The following is a 20,545-nucleotide window of genomic DNA, read 5'->3' as shown; positions in this document are numbered from 1 at the left end:
TACTATTGCTGGAGCACCTGTGCAGGAGTCAAAACACATGTTTAGGTTTTAAAAAAGTCATCCTTGGCTCTTCTGAAGAAGTGCCTCCAAAAATCAGAACATAGCTGTCTATCATCTGTATTTGGACTGTCAAAGTAGCAATGGAAAAAAATTTTGCCACTCCCATGGGTAATGTATACCATCATTAAGGGGTAGTTGTTTCGAATGTTTGTTTTCTTTTACTTGAAAAGTACAAACAGCACTGGCTCCACAAAAAATTTTTTGCTAAACAGACACACTTTTATGTTGTAAGACTACAAACACAACATGCCCAAATATTTACCATTCCCCCGCCCCTACTATCTTTAGCAGAGGTCAGGCATTATAATCCCAGTGAGCACAATCCACCATTGAACACCTCTCTAACAGCCACATTTTCTGCCTGTTTCACACTGCTTCAGGAACAGACAAGGCAACAGCTGTCTTTAGGAAGGTGTTTTAAAAGCCTCTGAAAAATTTGGAAGCCACATGAAGCAGCATTTTGGAAACCCAACCAAAAAAAAAAAAGACTGGAACAAGGCTCAAGGAAGGCTTGAGGAGAAACAGGACGGAGCGTGTGCTAAAGAACAGGGGCTGTGCCTAAACCATCCCTTCCCAATCATTTGTCCCAACACTTGTGCCTCCATTTCCCCATCTCTGAAGCTGGGATAGGCCATCCTTACAAGGCAGACTGAGACACTCACAAAGATTGCTATTTAATTACTACCAACTCCAAGAACAGCCTAGATGCTGATCACCTGTGACAATCTCTCTGAATTCACCTATGCACATGAACCTGCACCAGCATTAGTAGAAATGCAGTAGAACTTTCAAGAACATTTTGAAATAATTATTCTCAGACTATAGCAATTTTTTTTTTTCCCAGAACTTGGATGATAAGCAGACTAACTTAACCAAACCAAAAAACACTCACAATGCTTTTTTATTATACACAAGTTTAAATGGTAAGAATTAATAACTATTTCAGTCACCTTTCAATTAATTTTTCATTTATTTCAAGTGTCTGAGCTCAGACTGCTTAGCTGTAATAATAGCTGTCTGTCTTACGCCTCTGCGCCTGGATACCGTAACACCCTCTAAATCTTTTCTAAAGAAGAGAGAGGAGAAGAGCAGCATTCCACAACTGCCAGCAACAGAAGCAGCTACTGTATAAACAGGGATTCAATACCCTGCTGTCAGTGTTATCAGCATTACATAAACCGGTACCAAGCTTTAAATAAAAAGGCACTTTAATGTGGCTGGAGATGGTTATACCACTATTTAGTTAAAACAAAATCTTTCATCTCCTACAAATTATATTTCATCCAAATCAGTTCCTAGATCCAGTTCACCATGCAAACACATAAACCCTTGTCCCAGGAAAAGAAGAAGAGGCACTGACCTTACCATCTAGGAGTAACGAGAAAGCCAGATAAAAGAATCAATTGCTTTGCCTTTGCGCAAGATCTCATGTCTACGTAGCTATTTGTCACCTAGAGGCCAAATAAATAAAGGTGACACCACCATCACTGCCTCTGCTTACGTAGCCCTGTCAGAATCAGGAATTTTTCTTAAAACACACGCAACCTGCATTCAAAAAGAAAACCACAACAGACCAACTTCAATCATATACGTGGTTACATTATTTGAATGTCCCTGGAAAAGAAGTTCAGACAGGAAATAATGAAATCGGTCTCATTTAATGGTCATCAGTTTCAGTCCTTCCTACAGGAGCTCAAACCCTTGTGAAAACTGTATTTAACCTCCCCTCTTGTCCAGCATTAAAGTGTGCCACCAGACTAAAGCTGCCACAGAAGCTCAAGATCAGCAGAGACAGAGCCTCCCTGGCAGCAGCCGTCAGTGCTACACAACAGATGCGCCTTCCAGGACGCACCCCGCAAAGCCATTCATTCACCAGGAACCAGTGTCGAAAGCAAAGCGGTGAACTGTTACCTTCACAGCAACATGGCTAAAAGGATGAGCTACAGAATTTCATCCCACCTGTAAACATGAAGAGCAGGGCATTTCAATATTATAGCAAATGTTTATTAGAGTTGCTCTGTAACTGTGTAGCTCTCATTCCATCTTTTGCCACAGACGGAAGCAAGTGTCTGCCCTGGCAAGTCAGTTCAAGCATAAATGCCTAGGGACCCCAAAGAGCAAAAACTCTTTGTCATGACGACTGTTATAAATCTGACAAACCATCAGCATCCTCAGCGTTGCCTGGGTTCAGGCACCTGCTCTTCACTCCACCACTGAATCTTCATCCACGCCAGCTTCATGCTATTTACTTGCAGTACCTAGAAGCAGGGCAGTTACACCGCCTGCGAGGTGGACTAGATACATCTGTTCGCTATCAGCAGTCTACAGAATGTACATAGTCAGGGAGAAGTTCCAAAATAAAAAGGACGCTACTACATTTTTAATGGTTTATTAACACTTCAACTTTTAATATCTTTGAAGAAGGCCTGAAAGATAGGTTTTACTTATTGACTTTGTCTTTTCCCCTTTGGCAAAATGTCACCTTCCACCTCCTCCCTCCACCCTCTCCTCCCAAGAGGATAATGAAGTTTCAAGCTAGTGTTTGGTTGCTTCTTATATGTAAATTGGCTTCAAATCATAGCAGCAGAAACATGCAAGCCTGGGCAATAGTGTTTGTCAACAGCTTTTAGAGAATGAGTGGAAGTGCACAAATAAACTTGTGCATTGATACAAATAACTTTTTCTTAAATGAACTTCTTACATATATATATATATTTTTTTTTAAAGTGGCTTAAATTTAGTGCCCAGAATTACTACAGAAGCTATATCTTCTATTTAAATAGGCTCCCACCCCCCGAACCATCATACTACCCTTTTTTAAAGTGCTATATTCATAAAAACTTCAAAATACTACTTTGATACCGTATACGTGTTCCATCTTGCCCTTTTGAGAAATCAGAAGAGCAGCCTGCAATGCACATTTAACTGAAGTTACGCATTTAGCCTCACGTGACTTTATCGGCATTATTGTCTGATCATGTCACTAGGAGCAGTGGAGAGACTGTATTTCCCCATGCTTACATACACAAGTAAGCAGGCAGACAAAGCAAGAAGTTCTAACCATTTCAGGAACAAAGACAAACAATTTAATCCATATTACATAATTCACTGAATACAGTTGATCTCATCCAAAGTGACTCCTGAGAGCAAAATAGTTTTAGCATTACATTTTATATACAGCTATGAAGGGATTACTGGAAACCAAGACAGTCTCCTTATACCATTAGTAAGTACACTGGTTATGAGACCGCTGCACGCTTTCACTTTGAAGACATTACTTAAACCATGACCAAGTTTTACCACCACCTGTTTTGTTAATTCTGAAAAAAGTTATTTCAATCTGATTTTATCGGTATTTTTTACATTATTTTTGCTGCCAGACATCAAAACCAAGTCAGCTGCATTAAGCAATGACTCCTTTTTCTGCTCTCGAGTCCCAAAAGTGCTAGCTACCCTTGAAAGCCTCCATACACTATGCTGTAAACATTTTAAGATCTTCCAAAGGATTTTTCTTTTTCCCCTTCCTTCAATGCAGGAATGACTGCTCTGCCTGAAGCAAACTACATCCTGCACACTATTGCTTTCGTTATTTTCCATGTAATCAGTTTGGAACAGGCTATGAAAGTTTGATGCAGCAATGTTCTGTAAGAGGGGAGAAAAAAAAAAAAGAAAAAAAAAAATCGGGAGAATTACACCATTCTGAACCAGAGGAACCAAAATAATCAAGACCTTAACATAGTTTGTCCAGTCACTGGGATGGAAGGAGACTTGAATGCAGACACTGGAACAAGTAATTGGAAACATCTGTGCTTGCATGCTTAAGTGAAAAGATAAGCAGTATTTGCATTTTCTTCATCATCTTCCTTGCACATATGCAAGATTTTATAAAAAAGTTTATCACAGAGAGCAATGACAGAACATGATGTAATTATAGTTTTCTTAAAAAAAAAAAAAACCACACTAGAAATCAAAGGCAACCAAGATAACATACATCTTCTCCAGAACATTTTTCTCAGCTATGTACGGTGTGCATATACCAAGGTCTAACACACTTAGCTGCACCACATCAAGTCAAGCTGTCCAAGAACATACACAATTTTGCTTACAGGAGTATATTCCTTCTGCAATATTTCAGTTTACAAGTAATTCCCTGTATTGGATTACGTTTAGTCAGAAGTACAGATAATATTTTGTTCCAATACTACTGTTTGTTTTTATGACATATTCAGAGATGAGGCAAGACATAAGATTAAGTGCAGGGAAGCATTTCAGACCCCCAAAAAAATGCATTCTTTAAAACTTAGCTATACATGGTTAACACAGGTAGATCTGCCAAGGTTGCATAAAAATGATTTTCATTTTCAAAAGGCAAGCAACTGAGGCTCACTCAGCAAATATCAACTCTTCTGCATCGTGGAATTCACTATGGGTGTCTGAATCATTCAAATTGCAGGTTTGAATATCTGCTAAAACAGTATTACAAACTGAGTAAGTTAGTATATGTGAATTAAGTACCCTTATGAAATCAAAGTATAATGCTGACTCCTGGAAGACACCCAGAAGATCCAAAGATGGAACAGAAGGTTGATGATTACACTCCCGCACAATCCAAGCAAATTGTTAATATATTGAAAACATTCATGTCTGGTATTTGTACCTGCTGGATATCCAAATTATTCTGTCCCAAAACAAGTTTGATAACCATCCTCTCTCTGTAGCTGAAAGCAGCCAGAAAACAGTTCATTTTTTTTTTAAACAAATGGAATGGAAAGCTTTTTTTTCCCCCAAGCTTCAATTACAACAGTCTAAGCCAGAGACGTAAGCAAATAAACTTCAAAATAGCCATTTGTTACAAGTAGCAAATTACCATGAACAATGAACTTGTTAGGAATCCCTTCTAAAAGTACGACACACACAAACAGGCTACCCAGCAGAAAAATCTGTTAACAATTTTATTTCTTTTGTAATGTTAAATATTATGGGACAGGATTGTAAGGATGAAGAACTCTCAACAATGCCTCACAAGGGATAAGAAAGAAATTCTGCCATGATATCAGCAAAGTAAGGTAAGGAGAAAATTTACACAGTAAGAGGCACCATTTCCCCCAGAATACCTCTTGTCATATTCCTGAATGAGTGGGATTAGCAATCTAATAAATCATTTTTCAAGAGGTAACAGCAACAGATAAAATTTTAAAGGATTATTAAAATAACATTTACAAGACTCTGAACAATTTTTGAATTCTTATTAAAACCACAGAAAGAAAGAACAATTCTTTATTTATGAATTTTCATAAAGGACTGACTGTGCAATTGACACCTGCTATTGATGACTTAATGTACAATTTTGTCCAGTAGCCGAACAGTTTGTCTTTTCAGATTGTGTTTTCTAACCGTGCGAGATCATTAAAGGCAAAGCCTGTTATGATGCTGTACACAAAAACTGCCACGTGGGCCATACTACCAATGAAGTGGTAGGTAAACAAATCTTTTTCTGGCCAAAAAGAAAAAAAAAGAAAAAAAAAAAAAAAAAAAAAAGGAAGCTGCATTTTGCATGCTTCTCTCACTCATCCCTTCTACAAGATGAACTTCCCTAGAAAGAATCCAATGAAAATGGCTGCAATTACAACAAGAAGTGAAGGAAGAGAATTAGAGCCATTATCTCTGAGGGCCAAAGCTGTGGGTGATCCAGATTTATCCGAGTGCGCTACCTTTCTGAGCCTCAAGCCTTCATCCTGAGGGGGAGAAACACACAGATGGAAAAAAATTTATGAACACATCTTCTCTACAATTGTAAAAACTGAACTCAAAGGCCAAATTTACTGGTGAGCATTTAAATAAAGCTAAAAAAAAAAAAAAACACAACATTACACCACACCAAAATCCAAAATATGAACATAGCAAACCATAAGATTTCAAATAAGGACAGGTAATCCACTGCTCCCTCTCCATGCTCTGGTTAAGAAAGATTCTGAAATTCTTGCTAGGCACAATGAAGAATCCTGCTTTTACTTACTATGTGTCAGAATTAAATAGCAGTAATTCCTTATTGTCAAGGAGAAACATCTGCTTTGTGTAGTGTTTCTCCAAATGTTCCAATGTCATCAGAATTACAAGTGTGGCAACATCATTATTGTATGGTTCTTTAAAAGGCTACCATGGCCAATGAAATTGTCAGATACCCAAAAGCAAATATATAAAAAAGTCACATAAAGACACGTATTAGCTAGTTACAGGTTACTGAAATAGCATCTTTACATAAAGGTGCTGGAAAATAGTGTTTGCTTACCTCCTCTGGCCAAACAATTGGTTCTTGTTCACTAGCAATCTGTGATACAGGATGTTACCACTTTGGATCTCATTTACTCATTCTTAATGAATAATAATGCACTTTTATTAAAAGGTACTAATTCGGTATCTCTGATTTAGACTTAAAGTAATAAGACCACCTTAAACAGGACCATTTCATTTAAGAATAAAATTACGTAGCTTCAGTATCTCATACATGACAATCGAAGTCTCAGTCACTGAGAAGTTCAAAATATACAGTATATACAGGACAGTAAAATTGTATTACAAATCAATCTTGACATTCTAACAGTTGTATCTACTTTCTGGAATACACATCTATTGGCCTAATTACAAACCAGACCTTTCAATCAAGAAGAGGGAAGCCACTTCAATATAAACATGGAAGTAGAACTTACTCTCAGGTGCCGATTTTCATCTGTCAGCTTCATAATCTCTGCTTGAAGTCTTTTGCACTCCTCCACTAGCTTCCTTGTTTCAGTATCATTAAGTGAAACACTATGTGGTTTTGGCATCGGTCCATCCTGCTTAGATGTATTCAGTACTGGAGTGGGTTTGCTTGCATCTATATCATTCTACAAATATTAAGAATGACTTGAGAATTTTACTTACCTAGAGAAAAACCATCCACAGCTTAAAATTGAAACAATCCAGCTACTAATATAGTTCAATGAAGTTTATATTTACAGTAATCTGAACAAAGACTTCTGTTATCAGTTCAATTCTGGTTAGCTCAAATATTAAAAAGCAAGAGAAGATTGCACTGTTTACATTTGGTACTACATGCTACTGAGACAAAAATTAATACTGTAGCTGCTTAACACTGACCCAGCAGGCATCCAAAAGATGGCATAAAATACACCAAACAGTATTCAAACTTGAGAGGAAAAATAAAAGGAAGAAAGTAATCCTGCAATAGTAAGAAACAAAACAAAGTAAAAAGAAAACAGGTTGTGCCACAAACTAATATGAAGTATGTATAGCACTAATATTTTGTACTTATAGCACCTCTTACTGAAGGAAAATAAAGTATTGTACAAACACAGAATTTAAGTCTCACAGCATCTCTGAAATACACATTACTAATTTTGAATACAAGTGAAAACTTACATAAAAAGCTGTGAAAAAGCCAAAAATAATGTTTAGAATTAGTTTCCCACAGCTCTGCCCAAAATATACAATGATCTTTAGTACACATTAATAATACAATGGATTCAACTGTACAGCCCAGGTTACCGTGTGTAAAAACACAGCGTTCATATGGCAATTCACTCAGAAACACCTCAAATTCAGATTCAGGCTTCTGTATTCCTACTTGCTTGGCTACACAGCTATGTCATTTAGACTACCACCGTACTGCATCTTTCATAACAAAAGTAGCCCAAGGCAAGTACTAAATACAACAAAAAACCTATTAAAAGGTAAACACATCTATGTAATAATAAAGCAACTAAAAAAAAGATGCAAGAACTTCTTTAGTTCCTATGCAAGTAGTAGTTATTTGGTCTACAGCATCTACTTTCATTTTACACTTTTTGAAATGCAGCCATAGATAGCCTAGGAGCCAGATCCTGCTACTCCACACAAGTACTCCTAACTGGATTTAAAAAGACCAACATACTTATATCACGAGTAAGCAGATCGGGATCTGTTGCTTTTTTAATTGGTTTGCTAGCTGAACTGAATTCCATTAGTAGCACTGAAACTTCACTAGAGACCTAAGATTTATCTCCCTGGAACAAACCTCCTTCTGCTGTTTGACCTCACTGACCGGTTTCTTCATGTCAATCTTCTGGCTATGACTAGTAGGCGTCTGAAGAAAGTTGTTGCTGACTGGAGTGAAATACTTGTGTCCTGGTGTAGGTATATCCTGAGGTGGCAGGTGAGGCTTACCCTCAGGACCTGGCAGATTTCCCATTGCCAGGTTTAAGGGACTGACTAAATCAACTGCTACAGCAGGGTTTTGCAACCCTATGCTACTACTCAGAAAAATACAAATGTTATATACAGTCAATACCATGAAGATATCACATTAAAGAAAGTACAAAAGGAGGTAGTTTTGTATAGTCCACTACATTTCTCTCACTGCATTATACACTTTATAAAATTAAAGACAACTTTTCTAATATCTAAGATGTAATTCAATAAGAAGGTGAAAAACACAGAAAGTAGTCAACTAAGTGCTTTGATAATAAATGCTTAACCTTTACAGTTTTAGCATTTAACACACACTTAGGTGGCCTACACCTGAATAAAAAAAGGCTGCATCTCATAAATTATCCTTCACTAAAATAAAACAATACAACAAAAACCACAAAACAAAACCACCAAAAACATTATACTGACATTGCATCTGAAAAATATCATTACATTATACTCCAATAAATGTATTAAAAGAATGGTTGCAAAGACAGCTACTGGCCAGCTAGCAGCCTTCACTGAGACCCTTTATGCATGTAAATAATGAGATGTTTTTTACATGCATGGATTCATGCTACTTTGCCCCAACATGTCTTACAGACTACTGTAAAAACTGGACAGTACTAAAAAGAAAAGTCAAGGCCATAAAGTTAATAAGGTTGTTTACAGAAATCCCACCTTAGCACTCTAATTCACAATAATAAAAGCAGCACCAAAAAAACCCCAAACAAACCCCCAAAAAACCCAAACACCCCAGAATATACAGTATTAAGATTCCATAAATCAGAATTTCAAGTATGAGGGTAAAAAAAAAAAAAAAGTTAATGCATAAGAATTTAGTCATATTCTGCAAAACTTTCAGGTAATTGACAGTGAACTATTATTCCAAATATCAGGCAACACAAACCAGACATCTTTAGTCTATATACAATGAAATTGTCATCTCCTATACAATTGGAATAGATTTTGTCTGAAGGCAAGAGCATGAAAGAGGTAATGTGATTTTTTTTTTTTTTTTTTGGTCTGATTATCTGTCTTCACCACTACCTTCAAAAATGCATTTAGGATTCCCAAAGCATGCATTAATTTCTAATCAGTACTTCCTTTTCTAATTCAGCTGAATTAGAAACAGAATTTTTAAAACTGAAAAGCATGTAATACTTTAAAAAGCAAATGATGCAATTCACTTTTCACTGTATGCAGTATTGAAGATTTTTTTATCTGACAGCAATAAAATGCTAAAGCAAATCAATAATAAAAATAATGAAAGGATAATTTTTGGCACTAGTCTCCATTGCTGGAGGTTTTTAAGATGCAGTTGGACAGGGTGCTCCCTTTGTGACAAAAGGTTGGACCAGATGGTATTTCAAGCTCCCTTTCAACCTGGGCTGTTCTACGATTCTATGAATCCTTGAAAACTTATACATTGAACACTCCTGTCTAATTTAGTGCAAATTCCTATAATCTATTTAATTAACAAATTGAATAGGTTTAAAAAAATTCAAAACAAATTTCTGTGAGAACCTACCAGTCAGTGTATGACAGTTTCTTACTCTCTTCTTACTTACCAATTTATCATTTTCGTTGGGCATTTCAAACACACATCTCAATTTGGAGTCCATTAACTCATCAGGTTTTGCTTCTTTCCACTAAGACAACAATTAATATAGTTACTTAACATGCCAGACTCATGCAAACATCTGAACAGTTCATAAGCTTGCTCTTAGTACCTGCCTCCTATATAGCTGAATACTGTCCTTAATCTAGCTGCAATTTTCAGACTTGCTTCTGAACATTGTTTTTTTATTCACTTTGACTACTGTGAAGTAATGAAAGCTAGAAATGGTTAATTCAGTCTGGAAATGGAAATGAGTAAATTGAACGCAAGGATAGACCCAGAGGTTTGTAGGGGATAGGGAAGGGACAATACAGAGGTTCCTTTACCACACTGAGGAACAAGTACCATCTGAGTCAGTTTAAGAACAAAGTTCTAGCCCTATCACTCCTTGGTACGTGTACTCCTTATGTCCCACCTTAGAAGCACCAATTTTAAACAAAAGATTGAAAGACACCTTTTAGTGACTCTACATTTAGTTCCAGAGTAAATTTCTTTAGTTCTTCATATTTTAGATTTTTAACCACTTCCTCCTTTTACTGCATAATACATTACAATTTGGGCCTAGAGAATTTTTCAAAGCTGTTTAGAAAAAACATTTTAGATTCTAATGGTTATCAATATATTTAAATAATTGTGAAATATGCTGGAATCTCTCTGCTCAACTGACAATTAACTTTCAAAGCATACACTTCATGCAGTTGCCTTAAATCTTTAGGCTCAGAGACTGATCTGAAGTCTGCAGCCATTTTTCCAGCAATAGGTCTGCTGAATTTATCTTAGAATTGCAGGTCTTACAGACTAGAATATCCAGGCTTTTCATAACATACTTCCCTTTTTTTTTTGTTCTTTTTTCAGTGGCATTAGTTGTACAGTAACATATAACTACAATTACCAATTTTCTGCAAGATCTGTTTCTCAGTATTCTATACTTGAACACACTGACAAAGCAGTTATTTGAAATGTATTTCTAAAGTGGATTTTTACATCCTCTCCAAATAGTTATGCTTCACTTACCACACATAACCAAGAGCTATCAGAGCATATTAAGAAAAGGTAAACCAGACCAACAAGGAAAAAAGATGTTAACTTTCTAGCCACGTCTCAAAAGCTTAGCAAAATCTAAAAGGTTTTCCACTGTTTCCAGTGAAGAGTGATGCCACAGTAGCCTTTGCCTTCATATAAGAGGACAGAGCCTAAACCTGCAGGGGTCTAGTGGATTTCAGTGATTTATAAAACCTCATTTTATCCTTTGTTTCCCCTCTCCTCCTCTGCCTTGAGTGAGCATTGAAGTTACCTGTGTAAACACAGGCATTCCTTAAAACAGTCTCTAAAGACAGAAGCCTGTGCATCATTCCTCTCCACCTTAATATACACGTTTACGGGAGTCCACGTACACCCTAAAGGGCATGTTCTGACAACTGAAGGCTTCCTTCCCATTGCTGCCAGCTTGTAATGTCAGAAACAGGTGTCCTTACTTCTGAACTAACAAGCACAAACCTAAATATCTTCTTTCTGGATCTTTCATCAGACCAATCCTGTCTAAGAACTGAATCTACAACATGTTCTATTAAAACAGAAAATAAATCAATCATTTGTGCTGTGTTTAGCCACCTGGTATCTTGTAGAGAGACATATCTTAGTCTTCCAAATGTTTTAATTCATTATAATCCCATTCAACATTTCACTTAAACACTTTTCAGACCAAATGCACTCATTTCATACAGCTTCAGGCTTGTTGTTTAAATATACTCTTGATTCCTTCAAATACAACCCAATTATGCCCTTCAGATTAGCTGCATATAAGGTACAATGTGCCCATATTTTGACACTGAACTGACTTTACCTTAGATTCACTACTATTTCCATTCAATCAGTTCACTAGGCGAGTTCTAAGAACTGAGCTTGTGTTTAATATTAAAAACCCTGAATCATGTATGGAAATCATACTTGTTCATAGAAAACCCAATTCTTCTCTAAAAATAAATTGCAAAAACATGATTCCTTTACACTGAAGCATGAATTTTAAAAAAAACAATATAGAAGTCATTTTACCCTGTTTTTACTTACCACTGCCTCCATATCTGAAATATTTGGTGGCGCATAGGTTGTTTGTACCATAAACTTGTGTTTACTCTTCTCATTTGGGTCATAGTCAAAAGGCTGCAGCATTACTGTTCAAAAGAAAAAATAAAGCATAAAACTGTGATTCTTCAGCTAATCACTGTAACAAGCATGCTATCCACTTTAGATTTGCTTCTCACTGAACAGACACTGAAAGTTAAAATGCAAAGGCAGTGTTGAAAATAGAGCAGAGATACACTGCAGCAACAGGTACTGAGAGGAAAGATCTTAAAAGTTTTTTCATAGTCTGGTATAGCTGACATGATTATTTCTGTAATTTACTATAGCTAAAAGACATTTCATATAGAAGTATGAAAACACATATCGTGTAAGACAGACAAGAAAAACCCCAAGCAAACACCACAGGACTTTTCTTTGGAATAAACACATTTTATGATTAAGTGAATGCAAAGTTAAAGAATTGTGATAGTTACTTGGAGCATACATTGTATGCCCTGAACAACCTTCCCATATATTCTAAACCAATTCAGTCTCTAGACTTCAATACTTCTACAGTTTTCAACAATTCAATTATATTTTCCACAATGCTGAATCTTCATTGGATGTACAGTTCAACATGCTTCCCTTCACACACAGAGTAAATTCTTCATTGTAAGACTGAACTGCATTCATTAGTTTATGAAATACTAAGTACAGCATCAAAATTACTAACTTGGCCTTTCCAAATTCACTAGTACCTACAAAACGTTACTTCTAAATTTAATTACACTGCCCTCTAACTTTAGGCCTTAAATACTAGTTACAAGTTGCAGGTGTTTGCTACAGGATGGTTATCTCATTTTTTTTTTTCCTGAAATGTTGCACACAGCATAATCAAAGGATAAGTGAATAATCTGAATCAGATATATTTCGCAAATAAAGCACATAAAGGAATTGCAGTATTTGACATGCTTTCAAACAATCCTATCTGGAAAGGTTTAAAAGTCAGGTTTCCTTAATCATTGGTCTCACTGTGGTCCAAAACATAACTGATGAAACTAAATGCTTCTTCCAGGTATGGATGCTATAGCAACTTATCTCTAAGAATTGTTCTATGAAGAGACTACTGAATAGCATGCGGTACTTCGGTTTCCTAAAGCCAAGGGAACAGATGAAGGAATGTGAAAGACAGCAAAGCCAGCTTTCCATCATCAGAGGACTTCTTCACATCCTGGCAGAATCCTTGGATAACTAGTTAAATAACTTTATGTTTTTCGACCACTCAGTAACAGCTGAAAATCTGATTGAATTGTAAAGGAGCAGAAAAAGACAATCCACAAATTCAAAATGCTCTTCAAGCTCTTCATGGTTTTAAGTAATCATGGAAAATCTCACGAATATACAAAGCCACAGTTTTCAACGTCTTCTTGGAATCCCTGAGTAGTCCAGAGATCACTTCTAGGGGAACTGCAACAAATAGTTATGAAAGCAAGCCTCTTGTTAATATGCATAGGTTTTCTACACAGGAGGGCTTTATCTCCACAAAATAAACCTTAAAGGGGTCTGAAAACCAGAAGGAAGAACAGTAACAAGTAACAGAAACAAGTTGTGAAGGAAGAAAGTAACACACTATATTCTGAAAAGAAAAATCAACAACAAGCAGCACATGATACGACAATAAATAGTTAATTTAGGGCATCAAAGTAAAGAAAAATAGGTCTTACCAAATTAGTATTTTTGGAAAAAATGTATAAACATGGCTGAAGAAGGTTACCTAGTGATTCACAATTGAATGATAAACAAAATGCCCATGGAATTCCTTAAACTGTTAAATCACACCTCCAACAATGAATTTAAAAACTGGCTTGACTCTGAATCAGCACGACACATTATACAGGCTGAAGACAGCTAACACTATCTCAACATTTAGTTTTTAACAGAGAGTCTCAGCCCATAGTATTCTATAGTGATTTCTCTGCACAACAATGAGAGAGAAATCTATTTTTAAGTATATTAAAGATGAGTAAGCATTGAAAACATTCAGTTGAGAGATTGATGAGATAAAGTGGGTCACTAGAAAAATTATCAGCGCACTTGGCTTACCAAGTCACCCAAAAGAAATTATATGCTTAAAAACAAAAAGATGAAGCTACTCTTTGGGGAAGAGAACTTAATTCTGAAAAGCAGTGTGGAGTCACTATAACTAAACAACTGCACATGAAAGCATCTTCGGGTCAGTGTAGTTGAATAACTGCATGAGAATCCAGTAATACAGAAAAAGGGATATCAAAGATTCCCTGCTATGCAAACCGAAGAGCCGAGCAGCATGATACTGTTTCCCTTTACTGGTGAACCTGAAGCTGAAATATTGTTTACAGCTCCAGTATTGCCTCATTTAAGAAACTGAAATATTCAAAGTGTTAAAAGAATGACTTGTAACTATGAAAATACATTTTACAATAGGCAAATGAAATACTTCAATCTATTCAGTTCCCTGAAGAGGAAGTCCAGCAATATCTTGATTGCGATGTATGACTACCCAACGGGAAAGATCCCCAATACCAGATCAAACACATAGTTAAGACAAAATGGCTGTAAGTTGAAGACAGAAATAAAGTATGTTTTCAACTACTTGAATCTTGAACCAATTCTCAGTAAAATGATCTTTCATCCACAAGATGCTGGACTGTCCATGGTAAGCAATACTGAAGTTTTAAAGAGTCACATTCTACAATCATACTAGATTAGAAAACTGGTGTCTCTCCTACAAGGAGTTACTCTAAGGTTTTAATCAATCATAGAGTTTTCCTGAGTTATTCCTTGCAACATTTGAACACATCACCTGAAGCTAGTTCTCCAGCTTCTTTTAAACTTCCCAAAGGGTATAACGATATGAATCTGAAAAGCTCTGAGGATTGCTCCATGTTTCCCCTTTGCTTTGCTACAGCTCTCCAAGGGTTCTACAAAAATCAGCTTTCTAGACTTAGGAGATCTAGGAGCTCACACCTGTATTGCCTGTGATCTCTACAACCTGTAAGACCATAGCCTATAAAAAGGGGATTCCCCTCTCTCAAAGTTGGGAAATACGGTAGGTCCGGAGAAATAGTTTCTCACCTCTTGCAGCTACAGGTTTGAGAATCCCCTTTATTCTGGAGATTCCTACCTCAAAATAATTAGGAGAATGACCTACAAAAATCTTTTACCAAATCAGAAGACTGATACCTAGTCTTTTCCCATTTTCTTGAGAATGTCTACTCCCACGACTACTAACACCTGGTCTTTTTGACATTGTACAGTCCAGTATAGGATTAGACCATTATATTATCCAGCTATCAAAATTCTGCAGATTGTCAGAACGAAGTATGTAAGCCAAACCTACATGGAGTTTCATGCAAAAAAAGAAAATATTGTCTGGCTTCAGGGCTCACACTCTGCTGAAAAGTGAGGATTCTTTTTTTAATCCCCTCAGTCAAAAAACAAAAACAGAATAAGGAGAGTGTGTCTCTATAGTGAAACGTACTAGTTTTTTTTTTCAAATTTAAGGGCTACAAACTGCTCCACTTACCTAAAATAACAGAAAATACAATTTTTTAAAAGCAATTTAATGATTGCCACTTAACATATACTACTGTGATAAACGGAAGAATTACGAAACAATAGAGTTCAGGGAGCAATACTATGGTCAAAACAACTAAGTCTACAATTGTGAATGAATGTTTTTTTTAAATGCAATGAACTGTCAAATGTTAAACTTTAAACACATCAGAGCAGCCAAGCAATGCCCTACTTCAAGATATAAGCATGAATACAGTAGTCTGAAGGAAAGGTACTGTTAATGTCACTGCCCATTTCCAATTTTCTTTTCCTCCTTTCAGAGAACTGCAGATAAATGTGACAAATGGCAAGTATTTCTGTACGGAGGATTTTTCATGTATCACTGCAGCTCTACATCAAGTTGACATTGCACTAATGAAGGGGAACAGTTTTATTTTAAAAAAATATTTTTAAAAAGTTTACATACTTCAAACAGCCTCTAAGATCAAGCATTAGACAACTTCATGAAAGGCCTAAAAACACATAACCTACAACTGCATATATTTGTTTTTACCTGAAACAATTACAGACGATCCTGGGTCAATAATTCCACTGTTCGGCCTCACACAGTATCGACGAGGCGCTGTGGTCTTCACTTTGAAGCATACTTTTCTATCTGATGGATTTCGTAGTTTAAGATTTGTAGTTACTACATCTGTAAAGGGACCTGAAAAAAGGGTTGTTCTTTTTAAATATGCATTTATCTCTGGAAAAGAAACCTGTTTATACAGTACAAATTACTCTCAAAATATAACTTGATGGCAACAAACTTCTAAAAGCATGTTAAATCATACAACTGTGAGACACATATACTGTTATATGCAAACCATGCTCTGTCACCTTAGTTATAATAATACACATTCAACAATGAACAAATAACTCCTAAATAGCATGACATACTGAAACTGCTGGCACAAAAGGTTAATATATACATATGTTAATTTTACCGAATCATTCTTAACATTTTAAATACCTAGACGGTAATGTTCATAAGCAAAAGTAAATTTTGCTGGATTTTTCTTTAGGAATAGATGCAACACATACTTTGGAACCCTTTCAAGTGTTTAAAGAAAGAAAACACTGTGATACTGAAACATACTAACTGTTCTTGAGATTTCAACTTCTGTTGTGCTTCTGAGCTCCTATAGACTTGACAGAAACAGACATCAACTTCATCTTTTAAACTCAAAATAGGCAAGAGATGATACTCTGTTTATGCATATACTCTAACTGATCCACAGAAAAGAAGCTGTAGTTGCCATATTTACGTATTCAATGTAGTATATTCTCTAAACTGTGTTTATATTAAACCATCAGGATAGGAATTGCCTCTAAGACTGGATCGGACAAGAAGCATAATTTCAATGTCAAGCTGCAAAAGCACATCTTCCAACAGAGATCACCTCCACGTGACGCTGTACAGTAACAGCATGAAAAGCAAGGTTCACAGTGTTCTGAGCTGTGTTAATCTCTCTTATGCTTCTGTCATCTGAAAGCAAAACTGCAAAGGCACTAAAAGAATGTAACTTAGAAAACAGAATTTCATATGAACATGAACTTTATTCAATAATGTATCGTGTACAGTAACTTCTAAGAACCTTCATTATCATTCTTTAAGAATTACACATCAAATTACTACAAAATAATTTTCATCAATATTGAAAACATGACAACTACTTTTCCATTAAAAAACACAAAGAAAGCGAACTTCAGATTAAATTGGATGAAAAATGTACTTGATATGAACAAGTGGTAAAGTACAACAAAACCACTAATTGCATGAGACAAAGGAAGTCAATTCTTTTCTGAACCCCTTATTCCACAGTGGTGTCTGGACTACTCTGAAGGAAATGGTACCGGCCACTATCAAACATGTTACTACACTAGAGGGCTCACTATCTGACAGATGTCTTTGTAACTCTCTCATTCCAAAACCTTGATTTTGAGAGAGTGCTAAACAGAGTCTTGATACAAAACACCGAGATACAAATCAATAAAGGACTAAAATGGGAATTACTGAGAACCAGAATACCGACATGTAGATGAAGATACACGTGAGCTAGGTTTACATTCAACGAGACTCTTGCGAAAATAGGAACTGGTATTACTTGTCTGAAACTTCATTTCTAATCTGGCTTTATTCGGTGGACAAAACAATCGACCTCTCAATCCAAGTAAATTTGACACAGCCCCCAAGAAGATGATTTACAGAACTACTTGGAAGTTTCCTGCCACTTGCCTCTTGATGGCTCCTGCAGGATCCAGTTGCATTTACTTACAGAGTGTGATCCAAAAATAACTCCCATCACCCATACCACAAGCTGAACTAAAATCCAGCAGCTGAATACTCCTCTAAATGTAAGACCGGTGACACACTCAGAAAAGACCAAACATCCATTTTTCTGAGCTACACAAACATTTTTGAGGAAGTTATTCTGAGAGTTTTACGAATAGCCACCTAGGTATTGCCTTTGCAGTGCCCAGCAGCATACAGCACCTTGAATCCGGCTTTCAAAGGTGTGGGTTGCTTTTTTTTTAATTTTAACTCTAGATGACCTGAGGAGCTCTGCTTCTCAATCTTCTCAACTACTATTACTAAGGAAATTCTGCTCAAAGGAAAAAAAGGTTCAGTTCAGAGGCTCATTTTGAAAGGCGCAGTCATCAAGAAAAGCAGCTATACTATTGAAAAATAGCTTATTTCAGGACAAAGCAGCAGTGAATTTATAAACTGATGATAAACTGTTTTTTAAACTTTGAAAAAAAGATGTTCTGTTTCTTTTGAGACATGAAAGGTCCCCTCATGCCTGCCTTCTCAAAGTGCATAATAACGAGATAGGATTCAAAATACTCTTCAAATTATTGCGATACTTACTGTCAGTTCTAACACTACAGATAATTTAAAAAAAAAAATCTGCTTTTGTTCACCAGGTACATGAATGCAGTGACCTCCTTTGCATTTCCTGGATACTTCCCAAAAAAGAGCTTTTAGCTCAGGGACATTTTTTAGGATCAGACATTTCTTTCAGAGTGGACTGAAATCTTTTTCAAGGTCTAGAGCACCCTTCTGACAGCTTTACCTTTCACCTGTTTTCTAAAAGCTTTAAAGAAAAAAAAAAGCTGTATAAAGCCTCTCAAGCCTTGCAACCATCAGATATAATAAATAGCTGGTAACAAACTGGCGCACAAGAGGAAAAGACAACTAAATTTCACTGTTCCTGCAGAACCCAGCTATTTTGGCAGTTTAGTGGCATGCCAACAGACAGCACTGATCTGAGCATGGACAAGCAGGAGCAGACACAAGGATAGTAAATCAGAAAAAAATATCTATTATCATTCAGAGAAGCCACACTTCCTAAATTAGAATGACATATTCTTCAAAAAAGAAACCATGCAAGAGCGGAAGAGGATTCTGGAGTTCCCATTCACACAAACATGAATACCTCTACCCTTGGGGGAGCGGGGAAATAAAATACAAGCTGGCACAGCTTAAGTGCAAAAGTCTAAATCATGACGGTTCCTTGAGAAAAACAAAAGTCGCCGGGAGAGGGAGAACCAGGAAGGAGAAACATTTTAGGCCATACTGCACAGACCGCATCTAAACAAGAAATAGAACAGGCCAAGATGGATACAGACATTCTGCACATGTACCGAGATGAACAAATGCACGCCAGCTTCATCTCAGAAAACATACAGCTACACTAGGACAGCATTATACTCTCAAAAAGAGCATCTCACTTGCTGCTTGCATGACACCCAGGCCAAAGCTGGTTTTTTGAGCACTTAAACCTCAGACAGGCTCATGTCTAACTGTACCCACCACACAAAATACCTCATGAGTACTCATCTACTGTTGTTTGCCCAATACTTTCATTGTAAACTGTTTAAGACTATCTTTTATCTTATATTTGTACAACTTAAGACAATGGGCTTCTGGATCTGCAAGTAGGGTTTTCAGAAGCTGTGGCAATTTAACTAATAAAATCCTCAAGCTGTACTGATGTAACTATGATGTCTAATGACAAGAGACCATTGCTTTATCAACCTGTAATTTCAATCTAACAACCTCTAGGAGTCACAGCTACTTTAAAGGGGACGGAGTTCAGCAACCCACTTAGCAGTGTAAATTCAAGACAGCAGTTACAGTATCTTCCTAGAATAAAAGTTGTGAGAGTGCCAGGTTATTCCAACTGTTTTGAATGGATTAGTGACAATCCATGCCGAGATTTTTCCTGTCTTTTTGACTTACGAGGGCCTTAGAAAGGAATGACAGACACCTGCTTAATCACACTCAGAAATGCTAGAGATCTCCAAAAACATTATGTACTGAATTTCTACTCCAGCAATCTTACAGTGCAGCCACCGCAACATTAATGCTGGGGTTGCCGCGGGCAACTACACATCTCGGACTACAGCAGCTAGTGGGCAGGAAGAAATGACACAGATTCTGCAGAGCCAGTTTCCACTGCTGAAACACAGTGCCAAGTTTCCCGGCTTGCCACAAGCTTGCCAGTTACACTGCAGTAAAACTGAAATACTATGTATTACTGTACAGGTAGGACCTGTACAGAGATCTTTTTGATCAACGGTGTCATTTTCTCTTCAAATTCAGGTCTCCTTCAGTTCCTCAGGTCCAAAAGTCATCCTTCTACCATCTGGGATGGTCAAACATAAGGGAAAAAATGATGACATGAATATGCCTTTCTAGAGTGGGAAGGAAGAGCTTAGACAAACCTCCTCAGCCTGTGGTACCCCTGGGAAAGGTGAGAGATCACTGTCAGTATCTCTAGCTGTTGCTAGTACAGAGCGGACATAAAGAACTTCCGAGAAGTGGACTGGTTTCGTTATCAAGAAGCTCCATTCAAAATTAGTAAGGCTGTCATAACGTACGCACAGAGCCTATCACAGAACATCACCTCTACCTAAAATTGGATAAGAAATTATCATTTTATTAAATTACATAAAATCTTTGATAATTAGAAGGTA

At 36.7% G+C, this 20,545-nt stretch overlaps 1 protein-coding gene across 1 annotated transcript in view; it reads right to left on the bottom strand.

Annotated features, from left to right (window-relative positions):
- Positions 1-1,536: 1,536 nt before the first annotated feature.
- The window catches only part of VAPA (VAMP associated protein A), a 33,256-nt gene continuing 14,247 nt past the window's right edge, over positions 1,537-20,545 (bottom strand). Inside the window, exons 2-6 of the mRNA XM_082316940.1 lie at positions 16,077-16,229; positions 11,975-12,078; positions 9,858-9,938; positions 6,768-6,944; positions 1,537-5,795 (exon numbers count right to left, since the gene is read on the bottom strand). Coding sequence (XP_082173066.1) covers positions 5,637-5,795; positions 6,768-6,944; positions 9,858-9,938; positions 11,975-12,078; positions 16,077-16,229 — 674 coding nt within the window. The 3' untranslated portion in view covers positions 1,537-5,636. The remainder of the gene's footprint in view (positions 5,796-6,767; positions 6,945-9,857; positions 9,939-11,974; positions 12,079-16,076; positions 16,230-20,545) is intronic.

This window comes from Platalea leucorodia, assembly GCF_965183815.1.
Source record: "Platalea leucorodia genome assembly, chromosome: 1".
Classification (NCBI taxonomy): domain Eukaryota; kingdom Metazoa; phylum Chordata; class Aves; order Pelecaniformes; family Threskiornithidae; genus Platalea; species Platalea leucorodia.
This window is presented reverse-complemented; position numbering and strand designations above follow the sequence as displayed.